The following is a 19,615-nucleotide window of genomic DNA, read 5'->3' as shown; positions in this document are numbered from 1 at the left end:
CTCGTGGATGGCCTTGACTTTCGATTCCACCGGGTGGATGCCTGAGGCATCTAGCCTGTATCCTAGAAAGTCCACCTGTTTAGTGGCGATGGTACACTTCTCCCGTTTTGGTTTGAGGCCATGCTGCCTGAACTTCTCTAATACTGCCCTGACTCTCTGGATGAGTTGGGGTCTGTCCCTGGCTGAGACTAAGATGTCATCGAAATATGGCACTACGCCGGGGAGACCTTGGAGGATTCGCTCCATCAGTGATTGGAAAATACCTGGGGCTACACTTACGCCAAACTGGAGACGCTTACATCTGAATGCCCCTCTGTGTGTAACTATGGTCTGTAAGTCAGCTGTTTGGTTATCCACGGGAACTGTTGGTATGCCTGTGACATGTCCAGTTTGGCAAAAATGGTGCCAGGTTCGAATGTGTGTAACAGGTGCTGAATGACTGGGACTGGATATGCGCTAACCTGTAGATAACGGTTGATTGACGTCTTGTAGTCAGCACAAATTCTTAGATTACCGTCTTTTTTAGCGGGGGTGACTATGGGGTCTCCCACTTAGCGAAATCTGTGGGTTCTATCACCCCTTGTTTTAGTAATTTGTCTAGTTCCGCGTCCAATTTGGGGCGGATGGCAGAAAGGTACTCTCACGTGGTTTTAAGTGAACGGGGACTGCCTGTGGGTCTACTGAGAAGGAGATGGGAGTGCCCTTATAGCAGCCTAACTCACTACTAAAAACGTCAGAGTAGTCTGTAAATAAGGAGTCAACATCAGAAGTTGAGACAGCATGGACTCCTTTTATACTAAGGCCGAGAGGGGAACCAATCCAACCCCAAAAGACTAGGGAGGGCACCATTAACAACCACTAAAGGCAAATGGCCTTTAAAGGTTTGGAATTTCACAGAAACTTGCCTTTCCCGAGGACGGGGATGTTCTTTCCTTGGTAGTCTCTCAAGGTGAGATGGCACTTTTGAAGCTGGTTCTTCGTCAGTCTGGGCTGGATATTCTTAAGCGTGTCCCAAGAGATGATTGAGAGCGCTGACCCCGTGTCTACCTCCATGCGGCAGGGATTACCTTCTAGTAAGACAGAAAGTGTAATTTTATTGGGGTGTAAAGTGTGTGGTTGGCTTGGTAGCAAGTATGGCAGTTTTCTACTTGCCTTCGGGAACAGGAGAGGAAGGAGATCTTTGTGGAGAGGTGCGCTGCCTGGCAGACTCTTGCGAGGTGACCTTTCTTGTGGCAGTTGTGGCAGGTGGCGTTTCTGAACCTGCATGATGCCCGGGAATGGGAACCTCCACAGGTCAGGCATAAAAGAGTTTGTGTTGGGCCACTGTTGTTTCTTGGCCTCGCTCCTACCTGCGGTTGTCTCATCGGTTTGAGGCGATGCACATCGGAGTATTCTGCAGGGTCATCCTCACTTACCGCTTCTTCAGAGTGAACGGAGGACGTGCTGGGCCTGGGAGCGGTGCCCTGGATCTCAGCTGCGGACTGTGCTGCAAGTTCAGCAGCTAAGGCTTCTTCAACTGCCTGGGGGAGGTTTAGGTCTCTTCTAGCCAGCAATCGCCTCTGGAGTTTTAGATCCCTCACCCCACAGATGAGTTGGTCGAGCAGCATGTCGTCCAAATAGTTCTTGAACTCACATTGTAGAGCTGCTGTCCTCAGGGCTGCCATATATTGATTTATGGATTCCCCCTCGGCTTGCTTCCTCATCCTAAAGGCGAAACGCCTAGCAATCTGAGATGGTTTTGGTGAGTAGTGGTTGGATAGCGTTTCCACCAACTCTGCCCATGGGACATTCCCGATTTCTCGTGGTGCCAGGAGTGCTGTGGCGGTGTCGTAGACTACAGCCCCACAGTAGCTGAGGAAGTAGGATTTCTTCCTCTGCTCCGAAGTTTCACCCAGTCCAATGGCATTGATAAAGTGGTTGAAGCGATTCTTATACGAATCCCACTTTTCCTCATCAGGTTTGAAAGGGGGGAATACTGAATTGACATTCATTTTGGACCCCTCAGTCTCTTGGTAGACTGGTCTGCCTCACTGGGTGCTCGTGGTCTTGGATTGATGCTGCCTGAGAGCGTTGGCGGCTGTGGCTACAGTGCCCTAGTCTCACTCTGTGACTTCGGCTTTCCTGAGGCGCTTGAATTTTCGCACTCTTTTGCGAGCGTTAGGCGGCTGTGGCTGAGGTGCTGTACTGACAGCGCTTTAAAATTCGAGCCCTTTTTGTGTGTGTGTGTGTGTGTGTGTGTGTGTGTGGCGGCTGAGGCGCTCGCAATTTTGCTTGGTGGCTTCTGTTAGTGACCGCTATAGTAATTCGCGCCCTTTTGTAATCGAGGCGGCTGAGGCTCTCAGCGCCGTAGCTTGCTCTAGTGGCTGTAGCTCAGTGACAGCCGTTAGAATTTTCGCGCCCTTTTTCTGCGTGCACGGGCGGCTGCGGCTTCAGCGCCCGACTTTCACTATCTGTGGTGCTCTAACCTTCGCGACTCTTACTGACAGCACCCGGCCTTCGCTAACTGCGGCAGATCTAACCTGAGCGGCTCTATCACTTTCACTTTCCCGATGACAGGCTTCTGAGTCCGATGCTCGGTAAGCAAAACGGCTGCGGCTTCCGTTCCTTGAGAAAATGCTCCTGACTAGCCTTCCGATCCCATCCTCGTCGCCAGTGTTGTAGTTTGAAGGAAAGGAGAGGCTAGACCAGGGCATGCGGTTAACAATGTTTATTAAAGGAACGGTGGTTGTCGCGTCTGCCAGCCAACAGGCAGACTAGCGTGCGAACAACGGCTGGCTTGGCTTGACAGCCGGCTTTATATAGCCGGCTGTCAAACGGCGCCAGCCAATAGGAACGGTTGGTGATCCTGCTTAAAGAGCGGACCCGGTTGGAACCCCAACCGGTCCCCAAGACATAACAGATATTCTTACAATTGATTAGAGTGGGAAAAGGACAAGAACTTTTCTGACTTATTGTTGCACATACAAACACACAAACTTCTTCTCTAGGTTACACTGATGCCTATTGTTGCAGTAGTTTTCAATTAATATACATTTAATAAATTAATATTTGGTATATTTGTGTGTCTGTATACAATTCCATTACACACACAGAGGCCTTAGCTTATCAACTATAAATACATTTCTTTACATAACGTTTTGCAGGTTCTTAACGGTCCCAAATTAAGGGACAGTTATTCCCCGATTCATCCAATCATTCTATATTTACAGAATTACAGAATAACAGAGTTGAAAGGTCTTCTAGTTCAACTCCCTGCTTAGGCAGGAAATCCTATACCATTTCAGACGAATGGTTGTCCAGTCTCTTCTTAAAAACTTCCAGTGTTGGAGCATTTACAACTTCTGGAGGAAAGTTGTTCCACTGATTAATTGTTCTAACTGTCAGGAAATGTCTCCTTAGTTCTAGGATGCTTTTCTCCTTCATTAGTTGCCATCCATTGCTTTTTGTCCTGCCTTCAGGTGCTTTGGAGAATAGGTTGACCCCCTCTTCTTTGCAGCAGCCCCTTAAATATTGAAACACTGCTATCATTTCTACCTTTATTTCTACTTTTATATGCTCACTCATGAAACAGCCTCACTACTCTCACTTTACTGCATTTAGCCTGGGGATGAGAAGGGAAAGAGGGGAAAATTGCTTCTTGAATTCCAGTACATTGGTCAAGCTTTGCTCACTGATTCCCAGTCAGTCCCTCCGAATGTAGCAGTCCATTAGCCAATCTGCTCTGCAGATCTCTTTCTAACCATGCTTGCTTCTACTGAGCCATCAAGCTGCAGATTCTTTTTTCCATTGTGGCTGGATGCATAGACGACCTCCAGAACCTCCGGTCCACACAGCACAAATATAACACTATCCATGTGCAACAGTTACTAACGGCCTCTTCCTTTGCCTGAGAGATCTGCTCTCTGCATATTTTAATCAAAAGGCAGATGTGTCCACTCCCAAGGGTCTTAATTAGGCAGGAAACATCTAGGTATTTACATGACACTTTGAATTGTGCTGGCAAATAGACAAAATTCCTAAACTTTGAGACCAATGTATAGCCCTGTACCAATCAGGACATTTTGCCTCCCTTAGTCTTTTAGCATGTTCTGTTGGTGTCTTTTCAAGGTTCATTAGCAAAGTATGCAGTTCCTGTTACAATGACTAAAAGTTCTTTTCTAATCATAGACTGATACCAGTGATTTCTAAGGCCCAAACTGAATTTGTATTTATGTGGCTAGACAAATAGCCTAAGATTTTTGTCAATCATAATGATTTGAAACATTATTAAAGTGAGTTAATGCTACAGAATTCTTACATTTATGGCTGCTTTCAGGATGTATATAGCATTTATATTACATACAACCACTTAACTACCTTCATAGAACTCCTAGTTTGAATAATAATGTGAAATTACAGATACAGAAGTCTCCAATTTGTCAAGGAAAATTATAAATTATTTTATTTATTTAACAAATTTTATATGACTGCCCAAGTCTCAGTCACTCTGGGCTGCTTACAAAGATAAAAACCTGATATAAAAAGCAATAACCCCTGTCCCCCCATTGACAACAAGGAGTCGCTCAATATCCTCAAAACCTTGCTTGATTATTTTATTGATAGCTTTCTAGAGTTAGAACAAAAAGCTAGAATACACATAGATACAGGTAGTCCTCAACTTACAACCACAATTGAGCCCAAAATTTGTTAAGTGACAAATGTGTTAAGTGAGTTGTGCCCCATTTTACATCCTTTCTTGCCGCATTTGTTAAGTAAATCACTGAGGTTGTTAAATTAGTAACATGGTTGTTAAGCAGTGGTGGGATTCAAAAATTTTTTACAACTGGTTCTGTGGGCATGGCTTGGTGGGTCTGGCATGGCTTGGTGGGCGTGGCTTGGTGGACATGGCAGGAGAAGGATATTGAAAATCTCCATACCCACCCCACTCCAGGGGGAAGGTTATTGCAAAATCTCCATTTCCTCCCCACCCCACTTATCTGGCTTTCCAGCTCCATTCTCCTATGCAGGGCAACAAAAGAAGACCCAGCCAATCAGCTGGGACTCGGGAGGCAGAGAATAGATGGGGGCAGGCCCAGTCAGAAGTGATATTTGCCGATTCTCCTAGCTACTCACAGTCATGCCCCTGGTGGAGAGTGACTCTGAGGAAGAGGAGGAACAGCCAACAGGGAGTGGGAGTATGGCTCCAGAGGTGGTGGAGGAGGCTAGGGAAGGGCAGAGGCCGGCTGAGCAGTCAGAGGAGGATCCAGGCCCATCCCCTATCCATTCTAGGTCATGCAGGGAGGAGAGGATCAGGGAAAAGCGAGGTCTACTCAAGAGGAGATTACCATGATCCTCCTTGTGGCTTGCAAGTGGGAGCTATGTATATAAGTTTGCAACTGCGCAGTTAGAATTTGCAGGAGTCAATTGAGTGTTCACATTGAAAGAGGTTTATATTTGCTGGCATTCTTCCCATGGACTTTTCTCAGTTATTTTCCTGGAGTTTATGATTAGTTATCTTGGCTTGCTTCGGAACTCTCATCAATGCGGTTTGTTTTGGTTTTCTGTTTGCCTCATTATTTATTTTTGTGACTTTAAACTGTGCCTAATAAAACAGTGAAGTTAAGTTGAAGGCCTTACCGGACTTTAATATATGTTTTGGCTTTGGGGTTATTTTGAGAGACTATGGGTCATCACACACAATTTCTGCTACCAGAACTGGTCAGAACCTGCTGACCACCTTTGTTGTTAAGTGAATCTGGTTTCCCCATTGACTTTGCTTGTCAGAAAACTGCAAAAGGGAATCACATGACCCAGGGATACTGCAACCATCATAAATATGAACCAGTTGTTAAGCATCCAAATGTGACCATGGGGATGCTTCAAACAATCATAAGTACGAAAAGTGGTCATATGTAACTTTTTCAATGCTGTTGTAATTTTGAGTAGCCCTAAAGTGACTAAACAAACTCACAAATGAAGGCAGATATACATGTCCCAGGATGATGTTGCAGATCCAATCTGGGTCAGTCACTGGGATCAGATGCTTTGTCTTCCAAGTTGTCAGACTTGTGCTGGTGCCCAACTTCAGGGACCTTCTTTCTAAAGTTCTTTAGTTCATGAATAAAGTTAAAGTTCATGAATGAAGTTCTTTTTCAAAAAGATGAGCTCCAGCATGAGCCATGAAAGCTTGGAAGACAAAACCTCTGGTGCCTGTGACTAACCCAGATTGGATCCTGCAACTAAACAAACTGTTGCAAGTCGAGGACTATCTGTGCATTTTAAAGAAACCTTTCTCCTTTAACTCTTAATTTTTTTAAATGTTTTCATTCTGTGGGGATGTTTCTGTTGATGGAAATGCTTCCATCGCTGGAGCATTGCTAACCTTATGCCCTGCAGTGAAGCATGGGCCTTCCAAATCTTCCCCAGAATTCCACCAATCTTCTGGAGTGGCTGCAGTGAAGTGACAAGGGATAGAGATGAAAGAGTTAGATGAGCAGAAATGTATTTGTGCACTACTGACTTTCATTCCAGTCAGACAGGTAAAAATATCCATTCCTATGAATATTGATTATCAATTATATTGAGATATAAGATAGACATTTTATGCCAGGTTAGAAGTACTACTCTGGTCATTTGCCCTTTTACAATTTATTTAATATTTTAGACCAGCATTTCTCAACCTTGGCAGCTTTATGCCATGTAGCCTTCAATTCTTTTTGAAATACACATTTCTTAAAGTTGTCAAGGTTGAGAAACATTATTTTAGGCCAACCATGTCTGCGTGAAAATAATAATAATGAGGACAGGCTTTATATCACTTCAGCAATGGCTGGCTGACACTATAAGTCACTAGTGGGAAAATGATGTCTGTCTGACTATTGGTCAACTTAGCCCAATATATCTACTTTGACTAGGCTCTTCAGAGTCTTAAAGAGAGGTTTCTTCCATGACCTGCTACCTGAATCTTTGAACTGCTAATGATTGAGCTTGAGCTTTTGAGTATATAAAGCAAAGCCTCTGACATTATATAATGGACTCTTCCAAGACAGTGTTGCAGAAACACTGCTGTTTGTTCAGGACAATTCTGAACTACTTGAGTTGGTCTAGGGGTGTCAAACTCACATATTGGGACTTTTTCCCCTTCACTAAACCTGGTGTGGGCCTGGCCAGCACATGACGTATCCGGCCCACAGGCTGGGAGTTTGGCAGCCCTGGTGCAGAAAGTCTAATTTTAGGTGTTAACTCCATAATGTTTTAGATTAATTCCAGAAAATATTATTTATTTGTAAAAGGGAAATGTCTCTTTATGACTATATGTAGTGCTGTAAACTTCACTAACATCCAATATTATATCTGAGTTGCTTCAGATAATGAAAACACAAGAAAACAAAAACCAGCACAGGCACATATGAATGGATGCAGCCCTAGCAAAAGTCATCGTATTGTTAGAGATGCAACCCAAAGTAGGAGGGAGGGAATAGTTCATGGCTGCAACTTTAACAAATAGTCTAGTAAGAAACATAATGCAGATGAAATTAAATATAATGCATTTAATGCTCACAAAGTAAAAGATTTCAACATTTTATATTTTACAGTTCTACTAATGTTTATGCTAAATGGTTGAGGAGAAATTGATGGTAAAATATATCTTCCTATTAAATTAAGCTTTATGTTGATTCTTCAGTAATGATTTAAAATGCAGCATTTCAGTTTTGACAAGTAAAATGTAACACCTTTTTTTTCCCTCTCAGCAAGTTTTCTCCACACAAAGCTACAGCTCCAAAAAAATTCAGATCCCGTAATTTGGGGCTCATTTTCCTGAGTCAGTCTTTTAGTTCTATGGCTTAAACAAGCAAACAAGCAAAGACTCTTTGCTAAGTTTTAACTATTTATTCAGCATTCTTTTTAAAATGATTGTCATATTTTGGTTAATAATATTCTCCAGCTTTGTTTTCTTTTCTTTGTCATTTTATAAGAACTGTAGTCTAACTTTATTTAAAGTTATAGTTTAAATAAAATAAAAGAAAGATGTTTACATACTTTGTTCAGGCCTCCAGGTCTTTGTTGATAGCGATTTACTTCCGTATACCTTCTATACGTATTACCTTGAAGCAAGCAACATCCACGGATTTACAAGAAGTACTGAGTTGACCTACAGAACACAACCTGGGATACCTCTAGGAAATCTGCATTTAAATCCAGTCTTTCCTGTTGGACCCTATTCTATTTCTTTTAACTGGACAGCCTTATCAAATGACACTGGTCCAATAGAGAAATATATTTTGACGTGCATTTCTTCATTTGAACATCGATCTTGTGGCCAGCATGAAAGCTTGGGGACTTCTATAACTGTCTGGAATTTAGTTCCATTTGAAAAATACAACTTTTATGTTCAAGCATGTACTAGTGGAGGCTGTTTGCTAAGCCAGCAACTGTCAATAGTTACTGCACAAGCACCTCCTGAGGAGCAGCTACCTCCAGTCATAAGGAATATTAGCTCTACTGAATTGGCTGTAGAATGGGCCCCACCCAGGAAAACCAATGGTAAGTTTTTGTGTTTGATTCAGCAATTTGGGGAGTACTGGATCTCTATATTATTGGGATTTTTTTCCTGAAAATAGAATAAGTCCCTTGGTTATATGAAGGCAATTGGTATAAAACTCAATGAGACTTGTTTCCTCTCTCCTCACCCCCATTTATTACTCATTCGTAGTCACATATAGAAAGGTGGGAACAGTTCATGGGTATAGCACACACTTTGCATGTAGTTGGTCTCCATAGCTCTAGATAGGGCTGGAGCAACCAACTTGAAATTGCTGCTAGCCAGTACTGGAATGGATAGACTTCTGAATTGACTCAGTATAATATCTCGTGTTCTTTTGATAGTGTGTCACATATTACAGGCAAGATAACTTCTCCTCCCAAAGATCTGCTTAATTTCTGCTTAAGAGAATGTATACTTATGGCCTATAATTTTCAGGAGTAGAAACAAAACCCATGCAAATAATTGAGATAATTGGCACTAAGTAACCCAGACCAGAAATCAACTCTACAGGAAAGATTTGAAAGTGGTTGTAATAACAGAATCTTGCAAGTCTGGTTGTGCTGTACCTCCTCCTGTTTCTTATACTCCAATAAATTTGGGAGGCATGTTTCTGAGTCACTTCTGAAACTTATCTTGTTGCTCTAGATTTAAAAAAAAATGTTTCACCCCTTTTGTATAGGTAACAGTTCTTGCATATTTCCATCAATGTTTTCTCTCTTATTCTCTATAGAAAGTTTCTTCCCAGTGTTGACTCTTTGCAGGATTGAGTTTTTTCAACTGCTGCTTTCTAGAATTTATTTCCTATTATTAAATAGGAAATCATTCAATAGGAAGTGAAACTGTAAAACAATTAAAAGTTAATTTCAACAGGCCTTCATATTCTGAAGAGCTATTTTGTCCTTCTCAGAGGTTGAAGAATATATAGGTTATGGTTATGATTGGTCTTAGTATAATTGGTATTGGCACACTTCCAGCAAGGAACAACTATTACCACATGCATTTTGGGAGGATGAATTGGGCAATATACTTTAAGTCACACCAGTTTTAGCATTAGATAGTAATTATAAAAGTACAAATGAAAATATTTTCAGGGAAAATATACAGTACTTGTTTTGTAAGCTGCCTACTTTCATTTCTAGGTGTAATTATTAGATATGAATTATATATGAAAGGAAGTGTACAATCCAATGGAAGTCATGTTTCCCCTGAGAACTGTGTTTTCCAAAGCAATGGATGGTTCAATCTTCATCCAGTGGAAGAATCTATACATGAGAAAGCTTTGACACCACCTGTAACTAGTACTGTCATCACTGATTTGGAGCCATTCACAGACTATGAGTTCCGTGTTTTATCAGCCAATATGGCTGGCAGCACATTTTCAAATTGGACATTACAAAGAACAGCAGAGGCAGGTAATTAGTGGAGTTTACATTAACCATGTAGATTAATATTTCAAACATAGCTTTCAAAACTTTTTGCTTGTTTTTTTTAAAGTTGGGGTTTAAATCTAAAATGTCATTTTTTAAGCTGATTTTTTTTTTAAGTTTTAAAAAAGTGATTAATGCCAGATAGTATAGTTTTGTCTTTCAATGGAAGCCCTACTTGCTAATAATATCAAAAATTGGTTTTACAATATAAGATTTAGAACAGATATTGATTGCTAATGACTTCATACTCATGTCTTTACTTATTTTGGCTAATGATATTTAGCTGCTAAAAATGTTTACTCTGTTCATTTAAGTAAATTAAATAAACCTCTGAGAGACTTACCTAAATCCACTGATTTCTATTAAATTTATACTGAATATTAATTTATGAACATTTGCTAAGAGCTAGAATTTCTCAAAGCAGGAAAAAAAATACCAAGGATGCAAACAGATTCCACCACTTCTGCAAGAGAGCCATGAATTGTTTATGTCATTTTGGCCTTGATTTAAAATTGAGATTCTTCCTAGTTTCTACAAAGCTTTAGCTAAATTTGTGCCAGCTAAGGAAGGGAATCTGAATTGATAGGAAGAAATGAAAAACTAGTCTTTAGTAATTCTACTACTTGGGTGTCTAAGTCTAAAATACTTTTTGGCTGGGCAAATTAAATAATGGCTTCGAGCCAAGGATTTCACTTTCATTTGCTTGTGAAGTTAAAACTTCCAGCAGATCTTTCTGAAGAGTGATATATATAAGAAGTTTTTCTAAAGCACTGCCAATCAATGGTACTGTATAAGTTCTAAAACATGGGATTATCTTTAAAAAATTGGTGGTCATAAAATTAAATCACAGAGCGAGAGAGAGAGAGAGAGAGAGAGAGAGAAAAAGAGAGAAAAAAAATGCTTCTCAGTAATTAAATGTACTGTATTTTGTTGAATTACTCAGTCTTCCTTTTAATCAGGTTTTCCCAAGTCAAGATAAGCCTGTGCTTTACATGAAGTGGTGGTTTGCACCTTATAGGAAAAAAAGATGCAAGAGTTTGCTCATAAGGTGGCAAATGTTTATTTTGAAGTTGTAGCTTTAAAAAAAAATGAAAATTTCTTTCAGACTTGAAAATTAATTTCTACAAGCTGCTTATTTAGGAATTGGATGCAAAGAGCCATTTTAACAGATGGTATTTTACAAATATAGTGGGAAAACGTGCCTGACACATGTTGTTCATTCATTTTATGATAAATTAGCACATTTATTTGTGTTTTAGCTCCTGTATTCATGCCACTTCCATCAGTATTCCCTCTTTCACCATATTCTCTGAATGTGTCTTGGGAAAAGCCACAAGATAATGAAGCAAGAGGAGAAGTGATGGGGTATAGCGTCAATGTAATTACCGAACAAAAAGTATTGCCAATGTTTTCTCAGGTATTATTGTTATTAGCAATCTGTTTTCTCTGCTTATTGATGTATGGCTCTTCTAAATTGGTCCCAATCTTTATGGTTATGCCAAATTGAAATTTGCCAATGGAGCAGTGCCTAGTTTTATTAAAATATAGTGAGGTATCAAAGTTGTTATGGCAAACTGCCCAAGGTGGATCTGACTATTTATTGCATTCTTGTCAAAGGGAAATAATGATTTTGAATAATGATTTTCTTCTGAAGTTGTTACCCTTTGTGATGATAAATATGTGATTTTATTCTGAAAAGATATTCAACAAGCCCAATATGGATATACCATTTTCTACTTTTTTGGTTATGCCTAAATGACTATATATGGGCTGTTTTTCCCTTCCATGTTCCTTTTTTCAAATAACACACACACACATTAATAATAATAATAATAATAATAATAATAATACACAAAAATGACAGTATACCCAGCAGATGAGATAACCTTGCTGGGTTAAAGACCTAGGCAAGCAATTAAAAACAATTGGCACTGACAAGATCACCATTGGTCAGCTGCAGAAGGCCACCTTACTGGGATAATCTGTACATAATCTGCAACATAATCTGCTGATACATCACATAGTCCTAAATACTTGGGAAGTGTTTGACTAGTGATCTGTGATACGAAACCTATTATTATTATTATTATTATTATTATTATTATTATTATTATTATTATTATTATTATTTGCATAATTAGCCAGATGTTTAGAATGGGTCTGGCAGTTTTAATCAACTTATTAAGTTCTTCACAAGGACCTGGGGTAGGCTAATGGTTGGTGTTCATTGGTGTTAAATGTATTGTCACAGGATGTAAGTTGTTCCAAGTAATGCTGCCTTTTGTAATTGACTGATGGTGATTTTATCAATGCTGATGACATTCAAGTATTGTTCCAGTTGTTTTGGGATTGCATCCAAGGTGCCTATTACCATTGGCATTACCTTTGCTTCCTTTTGACACAGTTGTTGTATTCAAATCTGCAGGTCTTTGCATTTTTCTCCAGTTCCTTCTCTTCTAATCTTCTGTTTGTAGTGTTACTATGTCCACTATTTTTTCTTTCTTTCTTATTGATAGCTACTGAGTCTGGGCTGTTATTTAGCAGGTGCCTATCTGTTTGAATTATGAAATCTCAGAGCAATTTAGCTTCATTTTCTATGAATTTCTCTATTTTATGGTCCCACCAGTTCTTGCTTGCAGACAAATGGTATTTATTGTAGATCTTCCAATGCACCATTGTTGCTAGTTTGTTATGCTGTTGTTTGTAGCCAATCTATTCTATCTTCTTACAGCAGGTACCTTGGTTGCCCACGGTTTTTTCAGCTCCTTTGCAGAGGCGACATTTGCTGTTTGCAGTTGTCTTCTCAATATTATTATTATTTTCTGCATTATGCAATTTTTTAATTCATAGCTGTTATGAAATTTGAAAAGCATTCATTTCACAGCAAAAATAAAATTGCTTAACAACCTAACATTTCCCTGAAATAATGCTGGTAAAGTATTCTTTTTGGGTTTGAGCAATTAAAATGTTCATTCTTATTCTAATTAATGATTCTCCCAGGACTTTTCATACAAAGAAGCTCCATGGACATAGAATATGGAATTATTCTCAAAGGGCCTTCATATGTTAATGGTAAAGGTGCAAGAATTTTATTAAGGAATCTTCTGGAAAAAAATACCTAAGGGAAGACTGGATCCAATATATGCACATTATTCCCAATGATTTGTTACACTTTCAGCCTAAATGATATGCACTTAACAATATTGATGATCCAAACTCACCTTTTTGAATAGGTGGTTAAAAAAGTTTTTTCAGTCTAATTGAATAAACTTTTTATTCAATATTTCCTTTCCTTTCCATTTTTCCATTTTAATGCTTTTCATTTAAGATATTTTAAGGAGGAAAATACATTTCTGGTGCTGTGCCTATTGGTTGTAATATATAATAATGATAACTTTTCCTATTTAAAAGGCAGCATGTCCTCATTTTAAAATATTTCTAGCTTTCTCTGATTCCACTGCAAGTTGGTTAGATTTCATCACATAATAGTGATACCACTCTCTTGCATAATCTGTACAGTTTGCACAAATAATTCCTCTTCTACAGCTTTATGAGGCAATAATTTTTTTCCCCTCATTTGTCTACTCAGGAACTGGATTATTACCTCATAAAGTATCGTAGATGAAACATATTATACATATTATAATTTAATTCTATAGCATGTTGAACTATCGTACTTTTTCAAAATATTGCTAGTTCTGCTAATGGTGCTTGGCAAACTCTGGCCAACCAATTGGACTGCGCTGTTAAATATGCCAGGAATGGGATCGTTTTGTTTTGGGAGTAGTTGTTGGTACATATAGTTTTATGACTCTTTTGACTTCAAGTAAAAATATGTTGTAATGGTCTTCAACAGTATTGCATCCATTGAATAGAGATTGCCAATCAAGGGATGAGAGATCGTTGTTTATAAGATCATAGTTGCCTTTTTTGAAATTATAATTGGGGATCACATCATTGTGGTGTTTTTTGTGTGGACGTATGTTTAGACAAAAGTCAATCATATTGTGGTCACTGCTGGAAAAGGGTTCTTTATTATTGTTATTTTGTTATTATTGTTTTTATTATTATTTATATTATTGTTATTATTGTTATTAGCAATCTGTTTTCTCTGCTTATTGATGTATGGCTCTTCTAAATTGGTCCCAATCTTTATGGTTATGCCAAATTGAAATTTGCCAATGGAGCAGTGCCTAGTTTTATTAAAATATAGTGAGGTATCAAAGTTGTTATGGCAAACTGCCCAAGGTGGATCTGACTATTTATTGCATTCTTGTCAAAGGGAAATAATGATTTTTGAATAATGATTTTCTTCTGAAGTTAAGTTACCCTTTGTGATGATAAATATGTGATTTTATTCTGAAAAGATATTCAACAAGCCCAATATGGATATACCATTTTCTACTTTTTTGGTTATGCCTAAATGACTATATATGGGCTGTTTTTCCCTTCCATGTTCCTTTTTTCAAATAATAATAATAATAATAATAATAATAATAATAATAATAATAATAATAATAATAATAATAATAATACACAAAAATGACAGTATACCCAGCAGATGAGATAACCTTGCTGGGTTAAAGACCTAGGCAAGCAATTAAAAACAATTGGCACTGACAAGATCACCATTGGTCAGCTGCAGAAGGCCACCTTACTGGGATAATCTGTACATAATCTGCAACATAATCTGCTGATACATCACATAGTCCTAAATACTTGGGAAGTGTTTGACTAGTGATCTGTGATACGAAACCTATTATTATTATTATTATTATTATTATTATTATTATTATTATTATTATTATTATTTGCATAATTAGCCAGATGTTTAGAATGGGTCTGGCAGTTTTAATCAACTTATTAAGTTCTTCACAAGGACCTGGGGTAGGCTAATGGTTGGTGTTCATTGGTGTTAAATGTATTGTCACAGGATGTAAGTTGTTCCAAGTAATGCTGCCTTTTGTAATTGACTGATGGTGATTTTATCAATGCTGATGACATTCAAGTATTGTTCCAGTTGTTTTGGGATTGCATCCAAGGTGCCTATTACCATTGGCATTACCTTTGCTTCCTTTTGACACAGTTGTTGTATTCAAATCTGCAGGTCTTTGCATTTTTCTCCAGTTCCTTCTCTTCTAATCTTCTGTTTGTAGTATTACTATGTCCACTATTTTTTCTTTCTTTCTTATTGATAGCTACTAAGTCTGGGCTGTTATTTAGCAGGTGCCTATCTGTTTGAATTATGAAATCTCAGAGCAATTTAGCTTCATTTTCTATGAATTTCTCTATTTTATGGTCCCACCAGTTCTTGCTTGCAGACAAATGGTATTTATTGTAGATCTTCCAATGCACCATTGTTGCTAGTTTGTTATGCTGTTGTTTGTAGCCAATCTATTCTATCTTCTTACAGCAGGTACCTTGGTTGCCCACGGTTTTTTCAGCTCCTTTGCAGAGGCGACATTTGCTGTTTGCAGTTGTCTTCTCAATATTATTATTATTTTCTGCATTATGCAATTTTTTAATTCATAGCTGTTATGAAATTTGAAAAGCATTCATTTCACAGCAAAAAATAAAATTGCTTAACAACCTAACATTTCCCTGAAATAATGCTGGTAAAGTATTCTTTTTGGGTTTGAGCAATTAAAATGTTCATTCTTATTCTAATTAATGATTCTCCCAGGACTTTTCATACAAAGAAGCTCCATGGACATAGAATATGGAATTATTCTCAAAGGCCCTTCATATGTTAATGGTAAAGGTGCAAGAATTTTATTAAGGAATCTTCTGGAAAAAAAATACCTAAGGGAAGACTGGATCCAATATATGCACATTATTCCCAATGATTTGTTACACTTTCAGCCTAAATGATATGCACTTAACAATATTGATGATCCAAACTCACCTTTTTGAATAGGTGGTTAAAAAAGTTTTTTCAGTCTAATTGAATAAACTTTTTTATTCAATATTTCCTTTCCTTTCCATTTTTCCATTTTAATGCTTTTCATTTAAGATATTTTAAGGAGGAAAAATATATTTCTGGTGCTGTGCCTATTGGTTGTAATATATAATAATGATAACTTTTCCTATTTAAAAGGCAGCATGTCCTCATTTTAAAATATTTCCTAGCTTTCTCTGATTCCACTGCAAGTTGGTTAGATTTCATCACATAATAGTGATACCACTCTCTTGCATAATCTGTACAGTTTGCACAAATAATTCCTCTCTTCTACAGCTTTATGAGGCAATAATTTTTTTCCCTCATTTGTCTACTCAGGAACTGGATTATTACCTCATAAAGTATCGTGATGAACATATTATAATTTAATTCTATAGCATGTTGAACTTTTTTTCAAAATATTGCTAGTTCTGCTAATGGTGCTTGGCAAACCCTGGCCAACCAATTACTTATTGTTAAATATGCTATCGTACTCATATAAAGTAAGAGAAGCACTCCCAGACTAGACATCTTGAGTCTCTTTATTTTGCAGCCTTTGTATGTTGCTGAAGCCCATGAGCAATCCTTTGTAATGACTGGACTGGAGCCATACAGAATGTACTTTTTTACCATTACTCTCTGCAATCGAATTGGATGCGTCGACAGTAAGCCAGGAATGGGACAAACTTTAGCTGCTGGTAAGGGAAAGAGAAAGTCTATGTGTAAAGCTAGCTCATAACTTTCTAAAGAGGCTACTAGGGATAGTCAGAGATGCTGTGTTATGCTTTTATAATGTGACTGATTAATTGCGAGTTAAAAAAATATTGTGTATTTTCTACATTTTTTTTCTTCCATTCAGTTCCATCTGATTCTTGGAGACTACCTTAGTAATAAATACCCTCTGGTTTTCTTGGCATTTTTTTTCACAAATGGTTTGCTATTGCGTCATTCCTAGGGCCAAGAAAAACTGACTAGCCCAAGGTGACTCACTTGGCTTTGTGCCTAAAGTGGGATTAAGTTTATAATAAAGTAGAAAGATTTAATTAAGCCTTTTCTTAATTAAGTCAATTGCCCTGTTTTTTAAAAATGTTTCCTACAAAGATTGTGAGTTGTAGTGATCATATCAATACACAACTGCATAACACATAAATTAATATGCAGCCCTTCTATAACAGTTTGTTTCCTTTGGATGCCTATTGTCGTATCATCATGGTAAAATCAAACAACACTGGTATAGTACAACTTGGTTGCAGCAAACTCATTAGGTTTACAGGGATATTTATGCTGTCAGCTAATAGGGATATTGTGGTGCTTTTTATATCGATCATTGTTATATACTGTAGAAAGCTACCTATTTGCCCATGTGAAATTATTATTTTACTTGGAGATGCTGGGATTGAATGTGTGCCTACATTTGCATCCTGTGAATGTAATGGTTAACTCATCTATTTTAGTAGGCCTTCATTTGTTTTAACCATGCCACAGAAATCTGGATAAAGTTAAGGTATAAACCAGTTTCACAAAGCATAATAGGTAAACCAAAACCAACAAAACAATACTGTGGCTTAATGCAGTATCAAAATCCAGGTATGACCAGAAGGAGCTTCTTGTAAACTAGTCTTTATATTTGAGGTAGAAATCATCACTGTGACATATATTTTAAAGTATGTTATTATTTCCTGTCTTGCCTCCAGAAGCTCAAAGTGACATGTTTAGCACTCTTTCCTCCTTTTCCTCAAAAGATAACTATACAATGAGATTATTTGGGCTGAAAGACAGTAACAAACCTAAAGCTACTATTGAGTTTCCATAACTCAATAATGTGAACTTACATTTTGCTCAGTCCTACATCAACATTTTATTGCTGCTTGTGTTGAACACTTTGCTACATAAATACTGAACACATTTTTTCCTAGCACATTCTTGACTTCACATTGTAGTCCATAGATCTTTTTTTGACTTTGGATGTTACCTGCCATTTCATTCACTCACACACACACAAACACACACACACACACACACACACACACAAAAATATTTAAGTATATTAAACAGTATACATATGCAATGTTACTTCTTTGATATAAGATGAAAGTTATTTTTTCTTATCTTAGATTTTCTCACAACATATGAAATCCCCCCAAAATAGTTTTTATGCCTTGCTATACAATTTAGTGGGATTATAATTCAATATATAAGAATATGATTGCAATAATAGACATTGACAGCTATAGTAACTGTGATTGTGAGAAATGACATACTTTCAATATGATGCAACTTTGTACATCATAATTTTATAGCATTAAATTTATTTTCTTATATTATATCCTTTTCTATGGTAAGAAAAGATTCTCTCTATCATAGCAAATAAGTAATATACCTTTTCTTTGGAGATTGTCATTTAGTCTTCCTGTCAAGTTAATCATTATACATAGAAAATTAGCATCTCAAAGAAAAAGCATATTTTCTTTTGACATAGAAGAGTTGATGGGACTTTGGTAAGTAAAGTACAATATTGAAATACTATAGTCCGCAAATAGCTTTGCTACTGATGGTCTCTCCCTCCATTTTAATTGGGGAAGTAGGAAGCTACACTTCATATCATACTTGAATCCAACTGTCACTTTTCAATGTCAACTCTCTGAATTTCTGCTTCTGAGCAGCTTAAACAGTAACTAATGCAATTTATATAGGATCTTTATTGAAGAAGAAGCTTCCTTACCAGTTTGTCATCTTTAAAATCCGAATTGTTCATTGAAGCCTGACAGCCTATTGACTTCTTCAAAATTAATTTCTTTCAAGCCAACAAATGGACATCTTAAATTTAATTAAGATGCACAAGAAAAAGGCAATTAACAAGTATATATAAACCCTTCCACCCTCTGGGTGGTATGTGTCTTTTTCAATCTTGGGTCCACTACAAGATGCATGAGTTTTCTAAGAGTTCCTGTCCAGTCTTCTAAACAGCTTTGATGTTGTTTCTGGGATCTTTTTGAGTCATTCTCCCAGCTCAGCAGTCATAGCCCCTATTGCTCCTACCACCCCTGGGATCACTTTGGCTTTTACTTTTCCATATCCACTCTAGTTCTTCCTTCAGTCCCTGGTACTTCTGTAGCTTCTCATACTCCTTCCTGATTTGCTGTTCCTTGGCACCACTACATCTATTATCACTGTTGTCTTGTGATCCTTGTCTGCTACCATGGTATCTAGTTGAATGGCTAGTATCTGTCTGACCATGTAGCCTACAAACTAATACAAATAAAATCACAGATAATCACCTGAGTTCCTTATTCATACAGGTTGATTGATTATTTTCCCCATCCCCTTAGTAGAGAAAGTAAACATTGAATTGTATAGATAAACAGAGTTTGAAGTTTTATTAAAATCAAGAATTCAGCAGAACCATTGGGAGTCAATAGTATCTCTTGTCTACAAAATTCAGGATCTGGACATACTAGCAGGTAATATCATATGTATTTAATCTCTTTTTTTTCATTCTTACATATTTTATTTCTTACCCATCTGTTTTTTAAATTGAAAATATCAGAAGAAAATTACACTATTGTAATTTCTGACACATGAAAGAAAATTCATAAAAAGTGATAGGCAATAGCCATGAAACCTGAGTAATTATTTTTCAATGAAAAATCACCAGATATCACTATTAAAATCAGGTCTGGAGTTCATGCAAATCTTCCTACTGCCTGTGCTGCCAGTGAGAACAGC

At 37.5% G+C, this 19,615-nt stretch overlaps 1 protein-coding gene across 1 annotated transcript in view; it reads left to right on the top strand.

Annotated features, from left to right (window-relative positions):
- USH2A (usherin) overlaps positions 1-19,615 on the top strand; it is a 485,796-nt gene that overhangs the window by 117,835 nt on the left and 348,346 nt on the right. Inside the window, exons 17-20 of the mRNA XM_087933437.1 lie at positions 8,029-8,523; positions 9,664-9,936; positions 11,211-11,368; positions 16,443-16,587. Of these exons, the coding sequence (XP_087789563.1) occupies positions 8,029-8,523; positions 9,664-9,936; positions 11,211-11,368; positions 16,443-16,587 (1,071 nt within the window). The remainder of the gene's footprint in view (positions 1-8,028; positions 8,524-9,663; positions 9,937-11,210; positions 11,369-16,442; positions 16,588-19,615) is intronic.

Source organism: Pseudonaja textilis, chromosome 1 (assembly GCF_049901715.1).
Source record: "Pseudonaja textilis isolate UNSWEBS1 chromosome 1, rPseTex1.2, whole genome shotgun sequence".
Lineage (NCBI taxonomy): Eukaryota > Metazoa > Chordata > Lepidosauria > Squamata > Elapidae > Pseudonaja > Pseudonaja textilis.
This window is presented reverse-complemented; position numbering and strand designations above follow the sequence as displayed.